The sequence below is a fragment of the Onychomys torridus genome, chromosome 13, assembly GCF_903995425.1.
Source record: "Onychomys torridus chromosome 13, mOncTor1.1, whole genome shotgun sequence".
Classification (NCBI taxonomy): Eukaryota; Metazoa; Chordata; class Mammalia; order Rodentia; family Cricetidae; genus Onychomys; species Onychomys torridus.
Genome location: NC_050455.1, coordinates 52,857,336 through 52,876,889, shown reverse-complemented (window position 1 = coordinate 52,876,889; position 19,554 = coordinate 52,857,336). Strand labels below are relative to the sequence as shown.

At 43.7% G+C, this 19,554-nt stretch overlaps 1 protein-coding gene across 2 annotated transcripts; it reads left to right on the top strand.

Moving 5' to 3' along the window:
* Positions 1 to 694: 694 nt before the first annotated feature.
* Positions 695 to 16,900, top strand: Nars1 (asparaginyl-tRNA synthetase 1). Of its 2 annotated transcripts, none has more exons than XM_036205071.1 (15): positions 695 to 858; positions 1,881 to 1,960; positions 5,242 to 5,307; positions 5,417 to 5,509; positions 5,596 to 5,685; positions 6,829 to 6,907; positions 7,934 to 8,004; positions 9,157 to 9,243; positions 11,168 to 11,389; positions 11,494 to 11,693; positions 12,095 to 12,230; positions 13,131 to 13,244; positions 14,349 to 14,480; positions 14,809 to 14,940; positions 15,839 to 16,900. In XM_036205071.1, exons 1-15 carry the CDS (start codon positions 816 to 818, stop codon positions 15,968 to 15,970), a joined length of 1,677 nt encoding a protein of 558 aa, XP_036060964.1. In that variant the 5' UTR covers positions 695 to 815; the 3' UTR covers positions 15,971 to 16,900. The 2 variants fall into 2 exon arrangements, with proteins under 2 accessions (XP_036060964.1, XP_036060963.1); XM_036205070.1 differs by having other exon boundaries at positions 1,878 to 1,960.
* The last annotated feature ends 2,654 nt before the right edge of the window (positions 16,901 to 19,554 follow it).

Genomic DNA, 19,554 nt, shown 5'->3' with positions numbered 1-19,554 from the left:
TCCCTCGGTATCTCAGGGAGATTGTTAACACGCCCCCTGCAAATAATGAACTAGCAGACGCCTTTTATCAAATAGCATAGTATCTGCAATAAAACTACATAAATCCTCTTATATTTTAAATCATCTGTGGATTAGTACATCAATTAATGCAATTAATGCTATATAAACGGTTGTTCTATTGGGGAAGCAGGTAGGTGACCAGCTCATCACAATTTCTTTATTCTTTTTTTGAAAGTATATTTTTGGGGGCTCAGCGGTTAAGTGCACTCGTTGCTCTTATGAAGGACCTGGGTTCGTTCATTTCTCAGCTAACAACCATCCCTAACTCCGGTTCCAAGGGATGCGATGACTTTTCTTTTACCAGGGACGCACCTGGTGCACGTACATACATGCCGGCAAAACACTCACTCATACACATAAAAGAAAATAAATCTAAAAAATAAAACAAAACAAAAAAACAACCAAAATCCTTTTTCCATAGTGGTTGAAACAACCTGCAATGCGTACAGCGAGGCGCAAAGCCAGGAACACTGGGAGCTTGACCTCAACTGTACTACCCAACCCTGGGAGACCCAGTTCCGCCTCGGGAGCTCAGAGAACGCACCCCGCCCAGCGTCTTCGAACCGGAAGTGTTCTGCTCCCTGACCAAACATGGCGGCCTCCGAGTCGCTTGCCCACCCCCGGTAGCCAATGGGTGCCCGACGTTCCGCTGACTCATATCCGCGACGGCTGCTCTAGATGGTATGATGCAACGCCTCAGTCAAGGAAGCCTCCTGTGCACGTTGGGGTGACCAGGTGGCGGTGGTGCAGAGTCGATGTCCTCGGAGGTGATCAGGGCGACCGCAGGGATGGTACTAGGTGAGTGAGGATCGGCTTGTGGTCCGGCACAGAAATGTTCCGGCTGAGTTCCAGAACTCCCTTTAGTGCTTGGCGCAGCGTGGCTGCACTCCCAGATATTTGTGGGATTCTGGTCCTTCGCACCAGACCCTCAGACCTGGGCCACCTGGGCACCGGACTCGGTGGCCCAGGTCCGGTTCTGATTCAGCCCTGTGGGTCCCTCGGCCACCGCCTCTCTGGCCCTGCCCTACTGCCAAAGTCTCGTGATTCCGCCGAGACTGGCGCTCTGCAAGGCGTTCCGACCTAGTGAAACCTCCAAATATGCAATTTCTCCAGTTGATCTTCGGGGAAAGATTTAAGACTTTTATTTATGTTTCGCATAGCCTCGTTTTGTTTTGTTTCTGCTGAGATTTGCAGCAATAAAAATTGAAGATTTTAGAGACCGAGGCGATGTCACACCTGAACTCAGCAGTTGTGAGGCCCACTGCGGTTTAACCACAGAGTTTGAGTTTGTTTTGGAAAGCAGAGGGAACTGACGCTTTCATTTGCTATCTGTGCGCTGTTTACTGGGATGCCTGGTTCACATCTTGTTCTCTTCCATTCTCAGTACATACAGCCCTGTAAGATGTCTCTTGGCTTCCTTGTTTTATAGATAAAGAAATAAGCACAGGAAGGTGAAATAAATTCTCCCCGGGTCACTCTGGCTTTTAAGGTGCAGCATCTAATCAAGATAGGATGAAGTTCAAAACTCTGGCTTTATTGTTTGTACAGTCAAGTAAAGAGAAGGGCTAACAGATTAGAACGATGAAAAAGTTCACTCAGAAAAGTCATGTTTGTAATTCACTGTGTTAGGAGGTGGGATGGTGTTAAAAAGGGAGATCGGAAAAATAACACGTTGGTTTCTTCCGGACTGTGGGAACTTTTACAATTCAGCTGCTTTTTCTGTGTCCAAAGATAGAAAATGGATGAAGCAGCTGCATTGTAAAGTGACTGAGGGTTATTGGTGAATGATGAGTAACTTTTCATCTTTTAAAAAACAGCAGAGCTGTATGTCTCTGATCGGGAAGGAAACGATGCAACGGGAGATGGAACCAAGGAGAAACCATTTAAAACAGGCCTAAAGGTAACCTATTAGGGCAACTGCGCCACGCTTGGTGATGGCTGACTTGTCAAGAATTTCATGTCATTCCTGCTTTAAAAAAAAAATACTACAATTGTTCATGGGGCAGGGGAGGGAAGTATTTGTGTGCCTCTGCATAGATATGGAATCCCGAGATGACCTGAGCCATTTGTTCTGTCCTTCCCCTGTGTGAGTGCTGGGTACCAAACTCAAACCCAGGTCATCATGCCTAGTGGCAGTCACCTGTATCCACTGAGCCATCTCCGCAGCCCAATAGCTTTATTTCAGAAGCTAGCGTTTGAAAAGAATCTCCCAAAAGGGAAAGTAGAGGGTGTGTACACACATGTTGATTTAATAGTGTTAGATCAAAGCCCAAACTTCTTTTTGAACATTTAAAGCCATTACTTTCGTTTTCTCCAGAAGGTGTTCATCTCTGGACTTTTTCTCTCTAATTGGTCAGATTTTTCTGGTTTTTAGCTCTTGTAACAGTAAAAGTTACCTCTGAACCACACTGAGCTCGTGGCTGGTTGAGGCTAAAGAGAGATCTCTTGATGTATTTATCATGGTACCGAGATCATCTTGACCTTGAGACTCAAAAGACTTGGCATACCAGCAAACCACCCATGGACCACTTCTCAAAGCAGACTCGTGAATCTGAAAGTTGAAGAGAAAAAAATGCCACGATGTGCTGTTATTTCGGGCCTAGGAGCGTCCTGTGAGGATAGCTCATTCTAAGTGGACCGTGTCTCAGGAGTTCTTCAACTCACAACTAAGTCCATCAGGTTAAGGTGTGGTCCAAAGTGTCCCCACCATGCTATATATTCACTGACAGACCTGTTGAACCAGAATGCTGGAATTCAGCTACCCTCTAAAGGGGGAGGGGGGAGGTTAGATGTTTCCTCTTTGGAAGAGCAAGACCCTGATGCTCCTCTTCCTGTGCATCCGTATCTGGCCATCTCTTGTTTTTTATAGATGCCTGACAATATCAGTCAGTCATCAAATCCTCTTAACCTGGAAGTGTAGTTAGAGTTTTCCTGCCTGGCCCACAGTCAGGACAAATCTCTCTCACCCGCCAGGCCCATAATTGCTCAGAACCAATCAAGTAAACATATAGAAACTTACATTGTTTACAAACTGTATGGCCGTGGCAGGCTTCTTGTTTTCTAGATCTTTTATCTTAAATTAACCTATTTCTATTCATCTATACTTCACTACGTGGCTCGTGGCTTACCAGTACCTTATGTCTTTTCTGTCATGGCGGTGGCTGGCAGTGTCTCCCCTTCCCCAGCCTATGTTTTCTCTTTAGGTCAGGCCAGGTCATACTTTAATATGTCATCCTAGGGTCTTGCTTTTTAACTTTGAAGAGGGAAGTCTTTTTCAGTTGAGACGTCTTGTGTGACTTTCCAAAACTGAAAACACTTTAGGTGACCTCAGAAGAGGAATGTTGTAGTTCCAAGATATGCCCTTCTGTTATGAGGCATGATAGGCTCTCTTCATCCTGACATAAAGAAGTGAGTATCAGTGTACACTGTCAGGAAAGAAGCGAATTCCGAGGGCTCTACAGATGCAACTGTGTGTTGATGAGAGGTAGAGAGTCCTTACAAAAAATGTAGGCAGCCACAGTGATCCTTCCCACTGTGATCTGATGGGGCCATGGTTGAACCTGCAGTCCATCATCAATGTGGTACCAGACTATAGTCCCACGATAATTCACTGTTAAGCTCTTGATGTTTTAGAAGATTCCCACACCCCTCCCTGCTCTATAGCAGGCAGCGAAGTGGACTAAGTCACACTAGGAGGTTAAGGTTGCTGCTGCCCTTGGTTTTGGAACAGTGAAGGGAAAAATGGTGAAGAATAGAAGCAGGAGATAAACTTGCAAGCTAGCTCCTCGGGTCTTGGGGATTGGATGGTTTAAAATGTGAGGGAGGAGGATGGAGGAGTTATTGAGTGCTCTGTGTCTCTTCTGGAGATGGGTGGAGATTTTCCAGGAATTTGGGATTTGGAATTCTTCCTTTGGTTCCTTTTATGTTTGTGGGGAGTTGTATGTATGCAGTGGGGCGGGTCTTAGCTAATCTTAAATAACTGTTAATGTTTCCTCCTAGGCCTAGGTGTTTATACGCCCAACCCAAGTGACTGACTGTCCTTTGTAACTTTACGGCCTCTAGCCTTTAGCTGAAGAATGAGACCAGACAGTTAAGGACATGTGACTCTTTGAGCATCTGAAGCAGGACAGCTCAATAGACCCAGTGGGGACTAAACAGGCAAAGACTAGATGCTTGGTAGGATCCCCGAGGTCAGGTTTTATAAACTCCAGATTTTATCTCCAGAGAGAAGACATTTCTTTTCCTGTGTGATATACTCACTGGAGAATTTTTCGGGCAGTGCTTGATGTTCTTAAGATATGCCTCTATGCCTTGAACTTGCAATTCCAGCACTTGGAAAGTAAAGGCAGGAGGGTCAGGAGTTCAAGGTCACCCTTCAGCTACTCAGCAAGGTCAAGACTGGTCTGAGCCAGAGACCAGTGAGATGGCTCAGTGGGTAAAGGTGAGTCTGCCAAGCTTGACAGCCTGAGTTCAGTCCCTGAGACCTACGTGTTGGAAAGAGGGAGCTGATTCTCCTAGTTGTCTTCTGACCCCTGCCAACACACACACATACACACACACACACACACACACACACACACACACACACACCCGCCAACACACACACATACACACTAAATCAATAAAAACATAACAAGCATTTTTAATTCATTTTTCATGTTAACTTAAAACACGGGTGAAATACAATAGTGACTGACACACCAATATTGGTGAGAAAGAATATATAGCCTCCTAAGAGTTTTTCAAATTGAAGGGAGCTTGGCCTTCTGTGTAACTTGGCTGGTATTTTGTTGACAGAGTTTCAGACCTGCCTGTCTTAGGTCCCTCCTTTGATACTTTACGGGTCACTAGCCTTTCAGATACTGTTTGCAAAGGGGTTTTTGCTCTCTGATGCCTCTTGCTGGCATGGCCATGCTTGTCCCAGTGTCCGGTTGACCCTGCTCTCACAGGAGGCCACGCTTACTGTGTGCGTGAACTGTTTGGGGTTTTCTGAAGTGTGTCCTGGGTGTTCTTAGAGCCAGCTCCTTCTGAAAGAGGCTCAGCCAGTGTTCCTGTTGCTTTGGTCCTGATGCTTTCTTCCAGGATCCTGATCATATTCAGATTCATAATCCAGGTACGGTTTTGGTTACTAAGCATTGTATAATATTAAAGAAATCTTTTCTCTTTCTCCCTCTCCCCAAGGCTTTGATGACAGTTGGAAAAGAGCCATTTCCCACCATTTATGTGGATTCACAAAAGGAAAACGAGGTAGGGTGTGCCAGCACCTTTTGGGGTCATGTTTTATGAATGATAAGTTTTTCTGTGCACATAGAGGTGTGGAAGATGATGCATATCTTTATGCTCTGTCCCTCTCTAGCGGTGGGATGTCATTTCTAAGTCACAGATGAAGAACATTAAAAAGATGTGGCACAGGGAACAGATGAAGAATGATTCTCGGGAGAAGAAAGAGGTGACTAAGGAATTTGCCACTGTGCACATTTTTGTAGTTCCTACACCCAAAACTGTGTTTACTAATTGCATTGTTTTTAAAATCAGGCAGAAGATAACTTACGAAGAGAAAAGAACCTGGAGGAAGCAAAGAAAATTACCATTAAAAATGACCCAAGCCTGCCAGAGCCGGCATGTGTAAGTGTCTGTCATTTCTGGTGCTGTGGGTATGGCTGTGTCCGGGAGGTCTCTGCGTTTGCAAGGCATACTCATCTTCTGTTCTAATGTTTTGTCTTTCTTTTGGGGGGGTAGAGACACAGTGTTCTGAGTGCTGAGGTCGGCTTTTAGAAGTTCATTTTGTTGCTGAAATTAGACATTGAATGATGAGTAGATTCTGCTCTGACTGATGGGCATCAGATGTGGAGTACCACCTGGCTTTGCTGGGTAGTTTGAGGCAAATGATTTTGCCTTCTGTGGTATCAGTTTCCTCACCCAAAAGTGGAAAGGTTGAAATCTGTGATTTTCTTAAGTTTTACAATACATAAGAAGCATTTATGATTCTTGGAAAGAAAGTTTGCTCCTGCTTTTTTTTCTGGAACCCAAACAGATGGCTGACCCAGGAGTGAGTTGGCTTGAGCTCCATTAATGTTCTCGCTGCCTAAGTATCGGTCACCTTCTACTACCTCCACACACCACCCAGTTCCTCTTTGCATTTTCCTCTCTGTCTTGGTTTCCTGGTGTGTGAGTGTGCAGAGGGACTTGAGAGGCTGGGATTGTTGTTGCTGTGGGGGACAGGTACATCTCTTGTGACAAACTGAATTCATTTAACTGATTTTCTTTAATAGTTTCTGAAACAGTTTTAGGTATCTCTCATTGTCAATTTTACACTAATAGAAAAGGACTTTTTTTTTTTTTTTAATCCAGCATAGTAAAGTATTTGCTTCTGAACATGCAGGAGAAGGACAATTTTGTATTTGTGATTTTATTTTATTATTTTTTTTTTTTGGTTTTGGTTTTGGTTTTTTATTAATTGTTGTGGTAGAGGGTGTTTTTGTTTGGTTTGTTGGTTTGGATTTTTTGTTGTTGTTCTTGGTTTTTTTTGTTGTTTTTTGTTTTCGACAAAAGGTCTTCCTATGTATCTGTCCCTTGCTGGCCTAGAATTCATAAAGATCCATCTGGCTTTGCCTTACAAGTCCTGGGATTAAATGTGTCTCCCAGCACACCCAGCAGTGATTGTTTTCAACACTTTACTACAATCTATGGATCCATGTTCTATTAGTGAAAATGTTGCTGTGTGATAAATGACAAACGGTTCAGATAGCTGTCATTTAAATTCGACAGGTAAAGATTTGTGCACTAGAAGGATATAGAGGCAAAAGAGTGAAGGTGTTCGGCTGGGTCCACAGGTTACGTAGGCAAGGTGAGTGGGGTACTTTCCCTTTCCCTCTTTTCCATCTTAAATAAACCTGGTCTTGGATGAAGAACGACATAAAAACATTTCTCCAGGTTTGTTTGGATTTGGGGTATACTGTCTTTTTGAATGATATAAAATTTATAGCCTAGATTTGTTCCCATGTAATATGACTATGAAAGTTTGAAGATTTAGATATTACTTAAATGGTTAGTAATCACAGTGACCGAGATGTATAATAAGTACATCATCCTCAAATTGAATTTTAATTATTTAATGAGAAACAAGGTTTGTGTTATAAGGAGGGACAGATCCTGCCTGATGTGGAATGTGATCACTGATTTGTGCGCGCGTGTGTGTGTGCCTGTGTGTGTGTGTGTGTGTATCTGTATCTTATTTTTTAAGTTAGTATACTAATTGGTTCCCTACTCCTCCCACCCCACATGTATTGTGTGTGAATGCATGTTTGAATGTGTGTGGCACACATATGTGTGGACATGTATGTGGAGGCCTGAGATTGATATCTAAAACTCTAGAGGATCTGTCTTCCACCATGTGTGTTTGAGGCAGGGTCTCTCACTCAAACCAGAGCTTACCGATACAGCTGGCCTAGCTAACCAGCTTGCTCTGGAGACCCCCTGTCTCTTCTAAGGAGGCTGAGATTACGGGAGAGGAAGTACTACACACCCACCTGGCTTGGTATTTACGTGGGCTCTGGGATCTGAAATCTCCTCACACTTACATGACAAGCAATTTAACCACATACTGTCTCCTCAGCCCAGCATCTTAGTTTTGATTTTTATAATTGACTTCATCCTGACCTTTTTTCTAGACTGACTTACTGTCCCACAAAAGTGTGGATCTTGAGGATCATGTACAGTTAGGACGTAAAGTACACAGAGACTAGGCTTGGGAGGCGGGGTGTCAAAGGAAGAGGGCATGGAGAGGTCTGAACTTCAATGACTGACCTTGAGTCTGCTTTTATGTGGGAGGATTATGAGGTACCAGGGCTAAATTTTTGTCTCTCATTTCTAGGAAAGAATTTGATGTTTCTGGTGTTGCGAGATGGTACAGGCTATCTTCAGTGTGTCTTGTCAGATGATTTGGTAAGTATTTTATCTTACTATGACTGAAAAATTGTGTTGAATAGGGTCCATTATTGTAAGTTTGAGAATTTTAGGATCTCTACACATACTTTAAGTTTTTACTGTATTAACTGTGGATACCCATGTCAAAACCATCGTGTATCATAAACGTAAAGAATGCTGATTACGCTTTAGCAAAGCTAGAGAGAAGCCTTTTGTCATGAAAATTTTCTGAAATAAGAAACCAGAACCATGTAGAGAGTGTGGCCTGGCCTGAGTGACCACCAGTTCATGGTGGGTCCTGGCTTTTTCCCTGGATGTCATATTCTTAACAGTGTCCCCTTGTCGCTCACTACCTTTCTTTCTGCCCCCAGTTTATTTGTGGGGGGAAAGCCCTGAGATGCTGGGGCGTCTCCCGTCAGGAGCTTGGTTAATTCCTGCCACAGTGTCGCCAGTGAGCTTCTGGCTGTGCTGTCTTGTGACGGAAGTCGGGTCTGATGATGTTTGGTTTTGTTAGTCTTTATTTTTGCTCCTCACGTGACTACTTCATGTACAGAGCTCTATTCTTGGTGTGTCAAGAGGCACACGATGCTCACTTGTCTTTGTGATCAGTAGCTTTAGGTGGAAGCAGCCTTGTCCCGCCGCTGTCAGATTGCCCATCACGTTTCTCTTAATGACTTAGCATGTACTGGTCATCATAGAGCAGAGGGTCTCTGTCCGTGCAAGTCAGATGAACTGTGTGGCTATGGAATGGGACCAGTGTCTTTTGTGCTTATGTATTCATAGAAAGGGGACTTAAATATGTTTTTATATAGCCATGTTACTGAATGATGGCACCAGAGTCTAAGAATTACATCAGTAAGCTATCTCATTGAGCACTATCAGGGTGTACTTTGCTGTGATATCAGTAGACAATGAGTTACCTAATAGGGAACAGGTACCGCTCTGTTGCTAATACAAACATTATGTGGTGCACGGGTACATTGATACTTCTGCCTCCTCCAGAAATAGTGCTCGTGCTCGCTCACTCTCTCCCTCTGTCTGTCTGTCTGTCTTAATACTGACTTCACAAATATTTGACCAAATCACTTGTTTGTGAATAATTCCCTTAACTTTATTAGAATAGTGATTATCAGCATAAGTAGCCTAATGTGACCTTTGACATGTTTACAGTGCCAGTGTTACAATGGAGTGGTGTTGTCCACGGAGAGCAGTGTGGCGGTGTATGGAACCTTAAACCTAACTCCCAAGGGCAAGCAGGTGAGTGAGGTGAACTCAGGGAGTGAAGTAATGGGTATTAACTAGTTTGTTCCCCAATGTCTATTGGTGCCTTTGGTGTTTGGCATATAAATACACAAGTGTGAAGTACCGTAGTGTCCTTTTCCAGTAAAATATGTATGCTAACATTTTTGTCTTAGTCTGCTTTTTGTAGCTATAATAGAGTCTCATAGACTGGGAAATTTATGGAAAAAAAAAAAAAGGAAATTTTCTTTTAGTTCTGGAGGTTGGGGAGTCCACAATAGAGGAGCTCCTTTTGGTATTGGCTCTCTTGCTGTGACATCCCACTACTAAGTACATCAAGGCTAAAGGATGCATTCAGTAGCTTGGGATGGGGCTGAACTGGCTTGTGTGTGTGACAAATATGGTGATCACTAGCGGCTTACTCACCTCTGAGGTACTGATGGAGCTCATTCATGGGGGTCTCCCGACCTGAACAAGCCCCCTTGCTGCTGCAACAGCATGTAAACGTCACTGTGACTTTGAGAGGGAACAGGACTCATAGTCAAATCAAAATAAAGAGGCGGCCCACATCCTTTTAATCCCAGCACACAGAGGCAGGTAGATTCCTGTGGATTTGAAGTCAGCGTGCTCTACAGGACAGCTAGAACTACAGAGTGAGACCCTGCCTCAAACAACAAAAAGGAACTTAGCTTTTCAATTTCATTCCTTACTAATCCTCCTGGTTAGCTGCGGGGCCACTTCGCTGTGGGTATGGAGATAACTTCAGTTAGGTGGGAATAAAATCTAAAAGCTTGAGCACTCAGAATTTCAGAAAACACAAGTCTAAACTGAAACCCTTTGAACAGGAATTGGTAGTATGTTTTAAAAAAGAAAGTAGAAAGAAAGAGAAAAAAATGAACATAAGGATGTATTTGTGCTTTAGCTAAGGGCAGATAACCTATTCTTCTAACAGTTACCTGTTGGTAATTACAGTTCAAATAACAACTGTCATAATTGTTGTCTGGGAAAGAAACCTACAAATGCAGCGTATTAACCACAAGAGGGAGCAAATACTCCTGGTCCCAGAGTTCCTGGAAAAGCCTGCCCTGTAATAGAAAGGAGTGTCTGAGTGAAGTTCACCGAGCTGTCCTTGAAGTGATGGGATTGCACCTGGAGTGGTTGTCATGGTGTTACTTGCTGCCCAGCATTTGGCAACAAGATAATTACATGTTCCATGAGCTGAGGCTTTTAGCAGGAATTACTGTCTGTGGAGTCAGCAGGGGAAATTTTGATTATCTTTTTCCAAGTAGACCAATAGATAAGCAGCTTTTAGTAAAACATTTCCGTTTAAATTTAAGACTTCATTTTGTATTACTTCAGTTATGTATATGTGTGTGTTGGTGTGTGCTATGTGCACACGAGTGCAGATTCCCTCAGAAACCAGAGGTGTCAGACCCTCTCCAGCTGGAGTTAAGGGCAGTCGGGAGCCACTCTGTAGGTGCTAGGAACTGGACTCAGGTCCTCCTGGAAGGACAGTGTGCACTCTTAGCCACTGAGCTAGCTCTTAAGCTCCACATGGAAGTTTTAGAATATGAATAAGTGTGTTGACTAACTGTTTAGGCCAATGCTAGGAAAATAAACCATGATGGTAATAGATGTAAGTGATTACTCCAGGTCATGGAATTAGAGATTATTTAATTCTTAGTATGTGTCTTCTTGTTTATAAAGTGTGTGTGTGTGTGTGTGTGTGTGTGTGTGTGTGTGTGTGTTTATATGGAAAGAAGTAGTAAATGTAAAATTATAACACTGAATGACTGGGTCTCTAATTTTGGAGGCTGAAACTACTAATGATGTTCCTACAATAACACCTCACCGAACATTTGGGCAGAAGATCTTCAGTACTGTCAGTTTCGTGTCTGTCCTCACACCCTCTGTGTCTCCCCCCTGCTTTTTAAAACCACAGGCTCCAGGAGGCCATGAGCTGAGCTGTGACTTCTGGGAACTGGTGGGGCTGGCCCCAGCTGGAGGGGCTGATAACCTGATCAATGAGGAGTCTGACGTAGATGTCCAGCTCAACAACCGGCACATGATGATCCGAGGAGAGAACATGTCCAAAATCTTGAAGGCACGCTCCATGATCACCAGGTGCTTTCGGGATCACTTCTTTGACAGGGGGTACTGCGAAGTAAGTGCCCGTTACAGGTCATCTTTCGCAAGTGGTAGATAACCCTTGCTGTTTGGAGGAGGGACGGCCACAGCAGACCTGTTTGCTCCTTCTCGCCCTCACAGGTTACCACTCCAACACTGGTGCAGACGCAGGTGGAAGGTGGGGCCACGCTCTTCAAGCTCGACTATTTTGGGGAAGAAGCGTTTTTGACCCAGTCTTCCCAGTTGTACCTGGAGACCTGCCTTCCGGCCCTGGGGGATGTTTTCTGTATTGCCCAGTCATACAGGGCCGAACAGTCCAGAACACGGAGGCACCTGGCTGAGTACGAAATTGTCATTGTCCCAGCTAAGCGGCCCTTCGGGTTGGGGGTAAAGTTCAGCTGATAGAGTGTATGCTTAGCATACATAAGGCTCTGGGTTCTGTCCACATAAAAGTAGAGGGCATGGTTACATGCCAGTAATCCCAGTTGGGAGGTGGAGGCAAGAGAATCAGAAGTTCAAGGCCAGCCTGGGCTACAAAACCCTGCCTAAGAAGCAAGAAAAGGCAGTTGGCTCCTTAAGCCACAGCCAAAGTCCATTCTCTGATTTTTCCTTGACCACTCACTCAGTGAGCGTTCGAGAGCAAGGCATTGGTTCCTTTATGGACAGTTCCCCCAGGCCCAGACCTTGGCTTGAGAGAACATGTCTAAAAGAAGAGCAGTGCTCAGCTGTGTCTCTTCTTCAGATTCACTCACGTGGAAGCCGAGTGTCCCTTCCTGACCTTTGAGGACCTCCTGAACCGCTTAGAGGACCTGGTGTGTGATGTGGTGGACAGAGTCTTGAAGTCACCAGTGGCAAGCATAGTGTATGATCTCAACCCGGTAGGTGTAGTGTTTTCTCGAAATGAAAGGATTCCAGTCTTGATAGAGGACAGAATTACTCAATTTTTGTAGGTAATGTTTTGAAGACTTAAAGTTAGTTAATATTGGTAATTGCCAATAACTGTATTCTAGTTTTATAGAAGTGGCGGTCTGTAAGTACTTCTTCATCCCTTTCATATTAATGATCTATAGGACTGGTTTTTTTGTTGTTGTTGATGATGATGTTGTGTTTTTGTTTTTTTGTCGTTGTTGTTTGTTTTTTTGTTTTGTTTCAAGACAAGGTTTCTCTGCGTAGTTTTGGTGCCTGTCCTGGATCTCACTCTGTAGACCAGGTTGGCCTCGAACTTACAGAGATCCGCCTGGCTCTGCCTCCCAAGTACTGGGATTAAAGTTTTCTCTTTTTTTAAAGAATTTATTATTCTGTATGTGTTTATGGTGTGTGAGGGCCTGCTCGTACCATGACAGGATGTGAAAGGCAGAGAACAGCTCTGTGGAATTGGTTCTCTCTCACCTCTTCCTTGGTTCCCCGGTCAGACCCTGGTTCTCCAGCTCACTTGGCAAAGGCCTCGCCTGCTGAGGCGTCTCCAGTGCCGACCCCCATCCCCTACCTGCACGCTTATTTTGTTTTATGTACTGGGTGCTGTGCCTGCTCGTATGTCTGAGCACCACATGCATGCATGCCTCTGGAAGCCAGGCGAGGATGTTGGAACTCCTGGAACTGGAGTCACAGGTGGCCGTGAGCTGCCTTGTAGGTGCTGGGAATCACACCCCGGTCCTCTGGAAGAGCAGCCCATATTTTAACCACTGTCTCTCCAGCCCCCCTTTTTTGTTTCTTAGTAGACATTTTAGTCTGGGTGCTTTCCTTTCATACACGGGTTTTTTTTCTCCTTTTTCCTCTAGAACTTTAAACCCCCTAAACGGCCTTTCAGACGGATGAACTACTCGGATGCTATCGAGTGGCTGAGGGAGCATGATGTAAAGAAAGAAGATGGGACGCTCTATGAATTTGGAGACGTATGTAGCCCTTTCTTGATGCTTCGGAGGGCGCTATGTGCTTAAGCAGGTTGTGGATGGTGCTCCTTGATGCTGGGTGCCTCGACTGGTCCTCAAGTCAACAGTAATAGCAGAAACGACCTCTTAGGAGGATCTGGATTCATGCTATAGTGAACTTTGGAACACCGCCCTTTTGGTGCAGTTGTAAACATTAGCTGGCGTTCCTTCCTTCTTTCACACAGCACCCTTTCCGCCTGCGTCATCGTTCCTTGGCCAACTCATTCTCCAGCCTCCCTGGCTAGGAGCCGAGCATGCACAGGGAGTGTCAGCTATACCTGATTCAGACCTGTGTATTTCACTAGTCCTAGCACACTGGGGGGTGTGTGTGTGTGTGTGTGTGTGTGTGTGTGTGTGTGTGTGTGTGTGGTTTATCACAGTCTAATACTTCCTGGTTTTGCAGGTATGATAGCACTTACAAACTTGATGTCGGTTATTTATTTTATGACTGTTTGTACCACTGAACAAGTGATTTTTGTGACAGGAAAGGAGTGTAGATAACAATTTAAAGGTGCGTGTCATCAGGACTCTGCAGATCAGTGATGTCCTGGAGCATACACTGCTTGTCTTCTGCTCTGGGGACTAAGTGGGCCGTATTCACTTGACAGCTTGGATCTTATTTATTATGTGTACAGTGTTCTGCCTGTATGCATTCCTTCAGGCCAGAAGAGGGCACCAGATCTCATATAGATGGTTGGGAGCCACCATGTGGTTGCTTGGAATTGACCTCTGGACCTTTCCAGTGCTCTTAACCTCTGGGCTATCTCTTCAGCCCAGCCAAGCAGTATCTTGTCAGAGCTGAGAGATGTCTGGACGTTGGGGTCATTTGCTAGCAGCACTCAGCACATTTCGTGGGCTGTGTTAAAAGAAGCAGATCTCCCTACAGTTCACTTGATAGCCATGGTAGGTTTTATTCCTCTTGAAAAGAAATTGCTCCTGTATGCATGTGTGAGAGTTTTGGTCTCTGTTCTCTGCTGAGCTGTAGGAGCATAGCGAGGGCTGACCGGTGGCTGAAGAGCTGCTTTCTGTTTGCAGTTTTAAATGTTAATGAGGTCTGGTTTACCTCAGGACATTCCCGAAGCTCCCGAGAGACTGATGACGGACACCATTAATGAACCAATCCTGCTGTGTCGGTTTCCGGTGGAGATCAAGTCCTTCTATATGCAGCGATGTCCTGAGGATCCTCGACTTACTGAATCTGTCAGTTTACGATTCCATGAGTATTAGAAAATTTGCTCTTTTAAGGGACTGGGAACTGTCATTTGGGATGAGATATAGATAGCTGATGGCAAGTGTTTCATAAATCGAGAATGACAGTAATTAAAGTAAAAAAGTCTACCTCCCCGGTCAGGGTTGACATTTCTGGTAAAAGAATTTGAGTAATACTTGAATTTTGCATAGTCACGGGGCTTCCTTTCAAGGTAGGAGCTTAATTGTAGTTTTCCTTAAAGCCTTGCAATCATGTCTGATAGACTGGCGGTAATTGTGATTTTTTTTTTTTATTTGCTTTTGGACTTCTTATTTAAAGGTGGACGTGTTGATGCCCAATGTTGGTGAGATAGTGGGTGGTTCGATGCGCACTTGGGATAGCGAAGAAATTCTAGAAGGCTATAAAAGGGAAGGAATTGACCCTGCTCCTTATTACTGGTACACAGATCAGGTAAGAACAATTGTTTAAACCCCTTCAAGTTTTCTCACTGGGATGCTTTGTGCAGGCATTGAAGTGTATTGCATTGCATTAGAGGGCAGAATCCCATGAGTGTTCAGGCCAGCTGTGTTTGCTTCATTGTAGCATTTAGATATTGCCCTTTTGTTATTTTTGGTTTTTCGAGACAGGGTTTCTCCGTGTAGTTTTGGTGCATGTCCTGCATCTCACTCTGTAGCCCAGGCTGGCCTCGAACTCACAGAGATCCACCTGGCTCTGCCTCCCGAGTGCTGGGATTAAAGGCGTGCATCACCACCGCCCAGCAGGCTGTTGCCAAGTTGTAAGTCAGTTTCATTTCTAAAGTTCTTCACCCACTGCAGGTTGTTTGATTTGTTGGTTTTTTGATGTGTGTGCGTGTTTTGCCCACATGTATGCTTCACGTGCAGTGCCCCCGAGGCCAGGAGAAGACTTCAGTTCTCCTGGAGCTGCCATTACAGTTAGTAGTGAGCTACCATGTGGGTGCTGGAATTTGAACCCAGGCCCTCTGGAAAAACAGCCAGTACTCTTAACTGCTGAGCCCCCTTACCTTGTTAGCTCCTGCTGCAGTTTTTAAATACATTATTAGGTCCTACCAATATCTAATACTATTCTTCATTCTCCTCTGATAAATCAGGGTAATTAGTTTGAAAGGTGGAAATCATCTCTTCCTTTCAGGGTGGCTCTACATCCCTGATGTATTTTTATACTGAACTAGCCTCTGCATAGTTTATGAAGGCATGCAGATTTGAGTTATTACTACAGGGAGTTAACCGTTACATTGTGGAAGTTAGCTCACTGTAGTAATTTAAACATGATTGGTTATAGTTTTAAAGTAAGCATACATTCTTTCTCTTTCTTCTCATTTATTTGACAGAGAAAATATGGTACATGTCCTCATGGAGGCTATGGCTTGGGTTTGGAAAGATTCCTAAGTTGGATTCTGAACAGGTATCACATCCGAGATGTGTGCTTGTACCCTCGATTCGTCCAGCGCTGCAGGCCGTGACCAAGTGCCCCTGGAGCATGAAGAAGGGAAAATGTTCATGAGAAGACAAGACTGCCTCTGCAAAAGAACAAAAACCCAGAACCATCCCTTGACTTCCCGCTGGGTGGAGTAGCTTTTTTCCGTCTTCATGGTTTTTCTTCCCATTACCATAAGAAGCAGTAGGTGTAACTTGAACATCAAGCGACATCGATGTCCCTTTAATAAAAATACTCAGTACAAAATTTTGAGAAAATACATGGCATGTCACTCTTTAGTTGGGAAGACATTTTATTGTACTGTAGGGTACAATCACTGTATTACATAAATCATATATGATTATATAGTTTTTAATTATGGTCTGATACTCCATCAACTTTATATTTTGTCCTTTTAAATGTCACTGGAATTATTTAATTTATTATATACATGTTATAGCAAACATCTAAAGGAGAAATTGGCCATATGACTTAAAAATCTAGGATAGTGCAACAGTTGTAGAAATTTACGTTTGCTATTAATCTTCTAAATCCACACAGTGCTTCTGATTCTGAGGGGTATGAATTGATAGATAAAAATTTATAAAGGGGAAATTGGGTTAAAATTTGCATTAACATGATTTGGATGATGGGTTATGTAAATGATTCCAAGTAACTCCTCAGTCTTAAGTTTAAGAGTAGGGCGCCGACTGAGCTTCCCTCTTCTGATGTAATTCCGACTAATAAAAGGTAAATACGCTCCATAAGGATGTACTCCTGGAATCTTAGCCGCCATAGGTAGCTAAGTCACACCTGTCACATCCGTGGGTGGGTACCATCTACACTGCCTTGCAGGCTCCCAGCAGGTTTACAGAATGGCCACAGTGCACGGTTAATTCGGTCTTCTTCCAATGCATGCCATGTGTTCTAATGGGCTGTATTCCCACCAATCAATAAATGAACACTTGTCAAACCACTTCTGCCTTATTTTCTCAAAACTGAACATCTCTTTCTCACAGTTCATGTCTTAGGCATTTTTTAATCTATTTGCCATGATTATTAGATACTGGATTTAGTATTAGTGGAATTACACGACAGTAAAAGAATGAGTTTTTAAATTAGATGCTTGGGTCCTAGTTACAACTGGTTTTGTTTTGCTCTCTTTTGTTAGTTTTTTGTTGTTATTGTTGTTTGTATGTGGAGCTGAGGATCGAACCCAAGGATCGAACCCAGGGCCTTGTGCTTGCTAGGCAGGCACTCTATCACTGAGCTCCCCGACCCTTTTGTTAGTTTTAAATCCATTAAATTTTCTCCTGTTTTCCAAATAAGTAAGATGACAGGTGGAAGTGGCATTTGTGATCAAGAACCTGGAAGAATGTCAGTAAGCTGTACTTAGCTTCAGTTTAGCAGTTGATCAAAATCTAGGGGACGGTTAGGTTCAGTTAGCTTGAATTTTGATTGTGTAAATAGGTTGATAGCTAAAATACTAAAACAGAGCCAGGGTTAGGTGAGATATGGACAACAGGTTATGGTGGCCTGGGACCTAGAAACAGTATGATCACAAACCCCATTGATGGGTACTTCATTTCTCTCGTGTGGCTCTTACTTTGTCCTAAGGATCACAAATGCCATCCCTCCTCCTGTTCAAGGACCAGCTCGCAGACACCTCTGGTTCTAGTCCTCTCCCCACTGGGCTCCCATCTCAGGACTTTCCTCTCAGAAGCCTGTTGATGTTCACATCAGAAGCTTCTTTCTGTAATAGACCTGCTCAGAGAAGTACGATGTTAATACTGTATCAATTTGGATTACAAATAATGCCCAATTTAGGATAGTTCCATGTTTGACTTAATGCAGTGATATGAAAGATTAGCCTAGAAAGCATTTTGCTTTTCATCTTTAGTAGTTAAAAAAATTTCAGGTGTTAAATACTTTATAAAATATGCCATATGTTAGAGGGTTTTGCCTGACTGTTCAGTGCTCTGAGTATGTTTAAAGTAGGCTAGGCCACACACTGATATTAAGTGTAGAAAGTGTACTTTTTACCTGTGGTATTTCAGCTTATGCTAGGGTTATGTGGAGTATGCCAAGAAACACCTCGACTTCCTCTCAGTTTCCCTTAAAAGTCCTTCAACCATTTTTAGTGATTCAAATTTCTCTTTATCTCCTTCTCACTGTGCTGTGTGTAACAATTCCTAAAAGTATCTTCTTAAATACAGAGAATAGTTCAGCTCTATCATGAGTAACCTTGGATGCATATTGTAATTACCTGATGATTTTATAAGTAATAGTGCCTGGATTTTACACTAGACTAGCTGAATCTGGATTTATGGATGATGCCAAGATATTTTTTTGAAAATTTCCCAAGTAAGACTGGCATAGGGTGATGCTGACAGTTTCTAAAATGAGCCTTAAGGCTCTCTTACTATAATACCTAAATCCTTAAAGATCCCTGCTCATCTCTAGTTGAAATGGGACTAGGGGGAAAGGCTGGGTTGTTTCCAACTCTCTTAGCAACCGTGGATGTCTTTCAAGCCTTCTAGGAACAAAGGTGCCATGATGTTCAGGTCCCATAATTCGTACCATCTGGAAATCGTTCGATGTCGTGACTTCTGCAAAAAGTTTTTTATTTTGGGGGTGTTAGGCAGACTCCATCAGAATTCAATGAAGGCATGAGTGTGGACACGGAGTTGTAGAGTCAAAGTTGAGCGTCTGTCTGATGCAGCGCATCAGCTTCGAGAGAGACATGGAAGTTGTCAAAGTTTGGCTTAACTTAAAATTGACCTCTATGTTGCTGGACCACACCCTCTTTGCTCCACTTTGGAGGTCATCTGTTCTCTGGGAAACAACTGCACTTTCCCATCCACACCCCTCATGTCTCCACCTTTCCAGCTCTGTCATTTCTGTTGGCTATGTAGTAAGCTGGCACTCCTTTTCCTTCCGAGCCTTTTCGTTATCCTTACAATTGGTATCCGATTTCATTCCGTTGATTCAATCCGCAAAGACACTCAGACATACTTGGTAATCTTGGTTACCTCTTCCTGTAAGAGTCCCCTGGGCAGTCTGCCGATTTTATGTAGAACTTTCGCAACTCATCCAGGAATGCCGTCTTCGTCTTCCGTAGACCATGTGACGGGGGAGCTGTGCCCCACTGCAGAGTGGGGGCCTGGGCATCTGACAACTGCTTTCACAGACTTTGAAGCCCTCTCGTTATAGCAGGTTTTTCTCATCTCCATTTCCAAAGCACCTGCTGCCGTCAGTCCTCCCCACTAGGGATTCTGGTGTCCAAATCTAAATGGTTCTTATTTGAGAATGGCCGGCTTACAATCAGGTTTTCTTCGGCTGGCTGAACCATGAAATATTGATTCATCTGCCCTCTAGCTTGTAAAGTTCTGGTGCTGTGGTATTCTTTCCTTCTTGTTTTTGATTTGGGCTTGAAAACAAAAAGCACCTCCATCCCCCACCTCCACCCCCATCATTCCAAGACCTCTGTGGAGATTTTGGTGGGGTTTGGGCCAAAGTGAGGCTAAATCTGTGTGTCTCGGCCCCCTCTTTACCCAGAAGTCACAATTCTGTATTTGAGCACACAAATCAGAATGAAGTAAGTAATGGGAGACATATGCAATCATTAGC

Excerpts from the sequence above, each read along its gene's own strand:
- Nars1 (XM_036205070.1), top strand. The coding sequence starts at position 816 with ATGTCCTCGGAGGTGATCAGGGCGACCGCAGGGATGGTACTAG. Across the intron at positions 5,510-5,595 it reads ATTCTCGGGAGAAGAAAGAG|GCAGAAGATAACTTACGAAG; the intron begins GTGACTAAGGAA and ends TTTTAAAATCAG. Across the intron at positions 14,481-14,808 it reads ATCCTCGACTTACTGAATCT|GTGGACGTGTTGATGCCCAA; the intron begins GTCAGTTTACGA and ends TCTTATTTAAAG.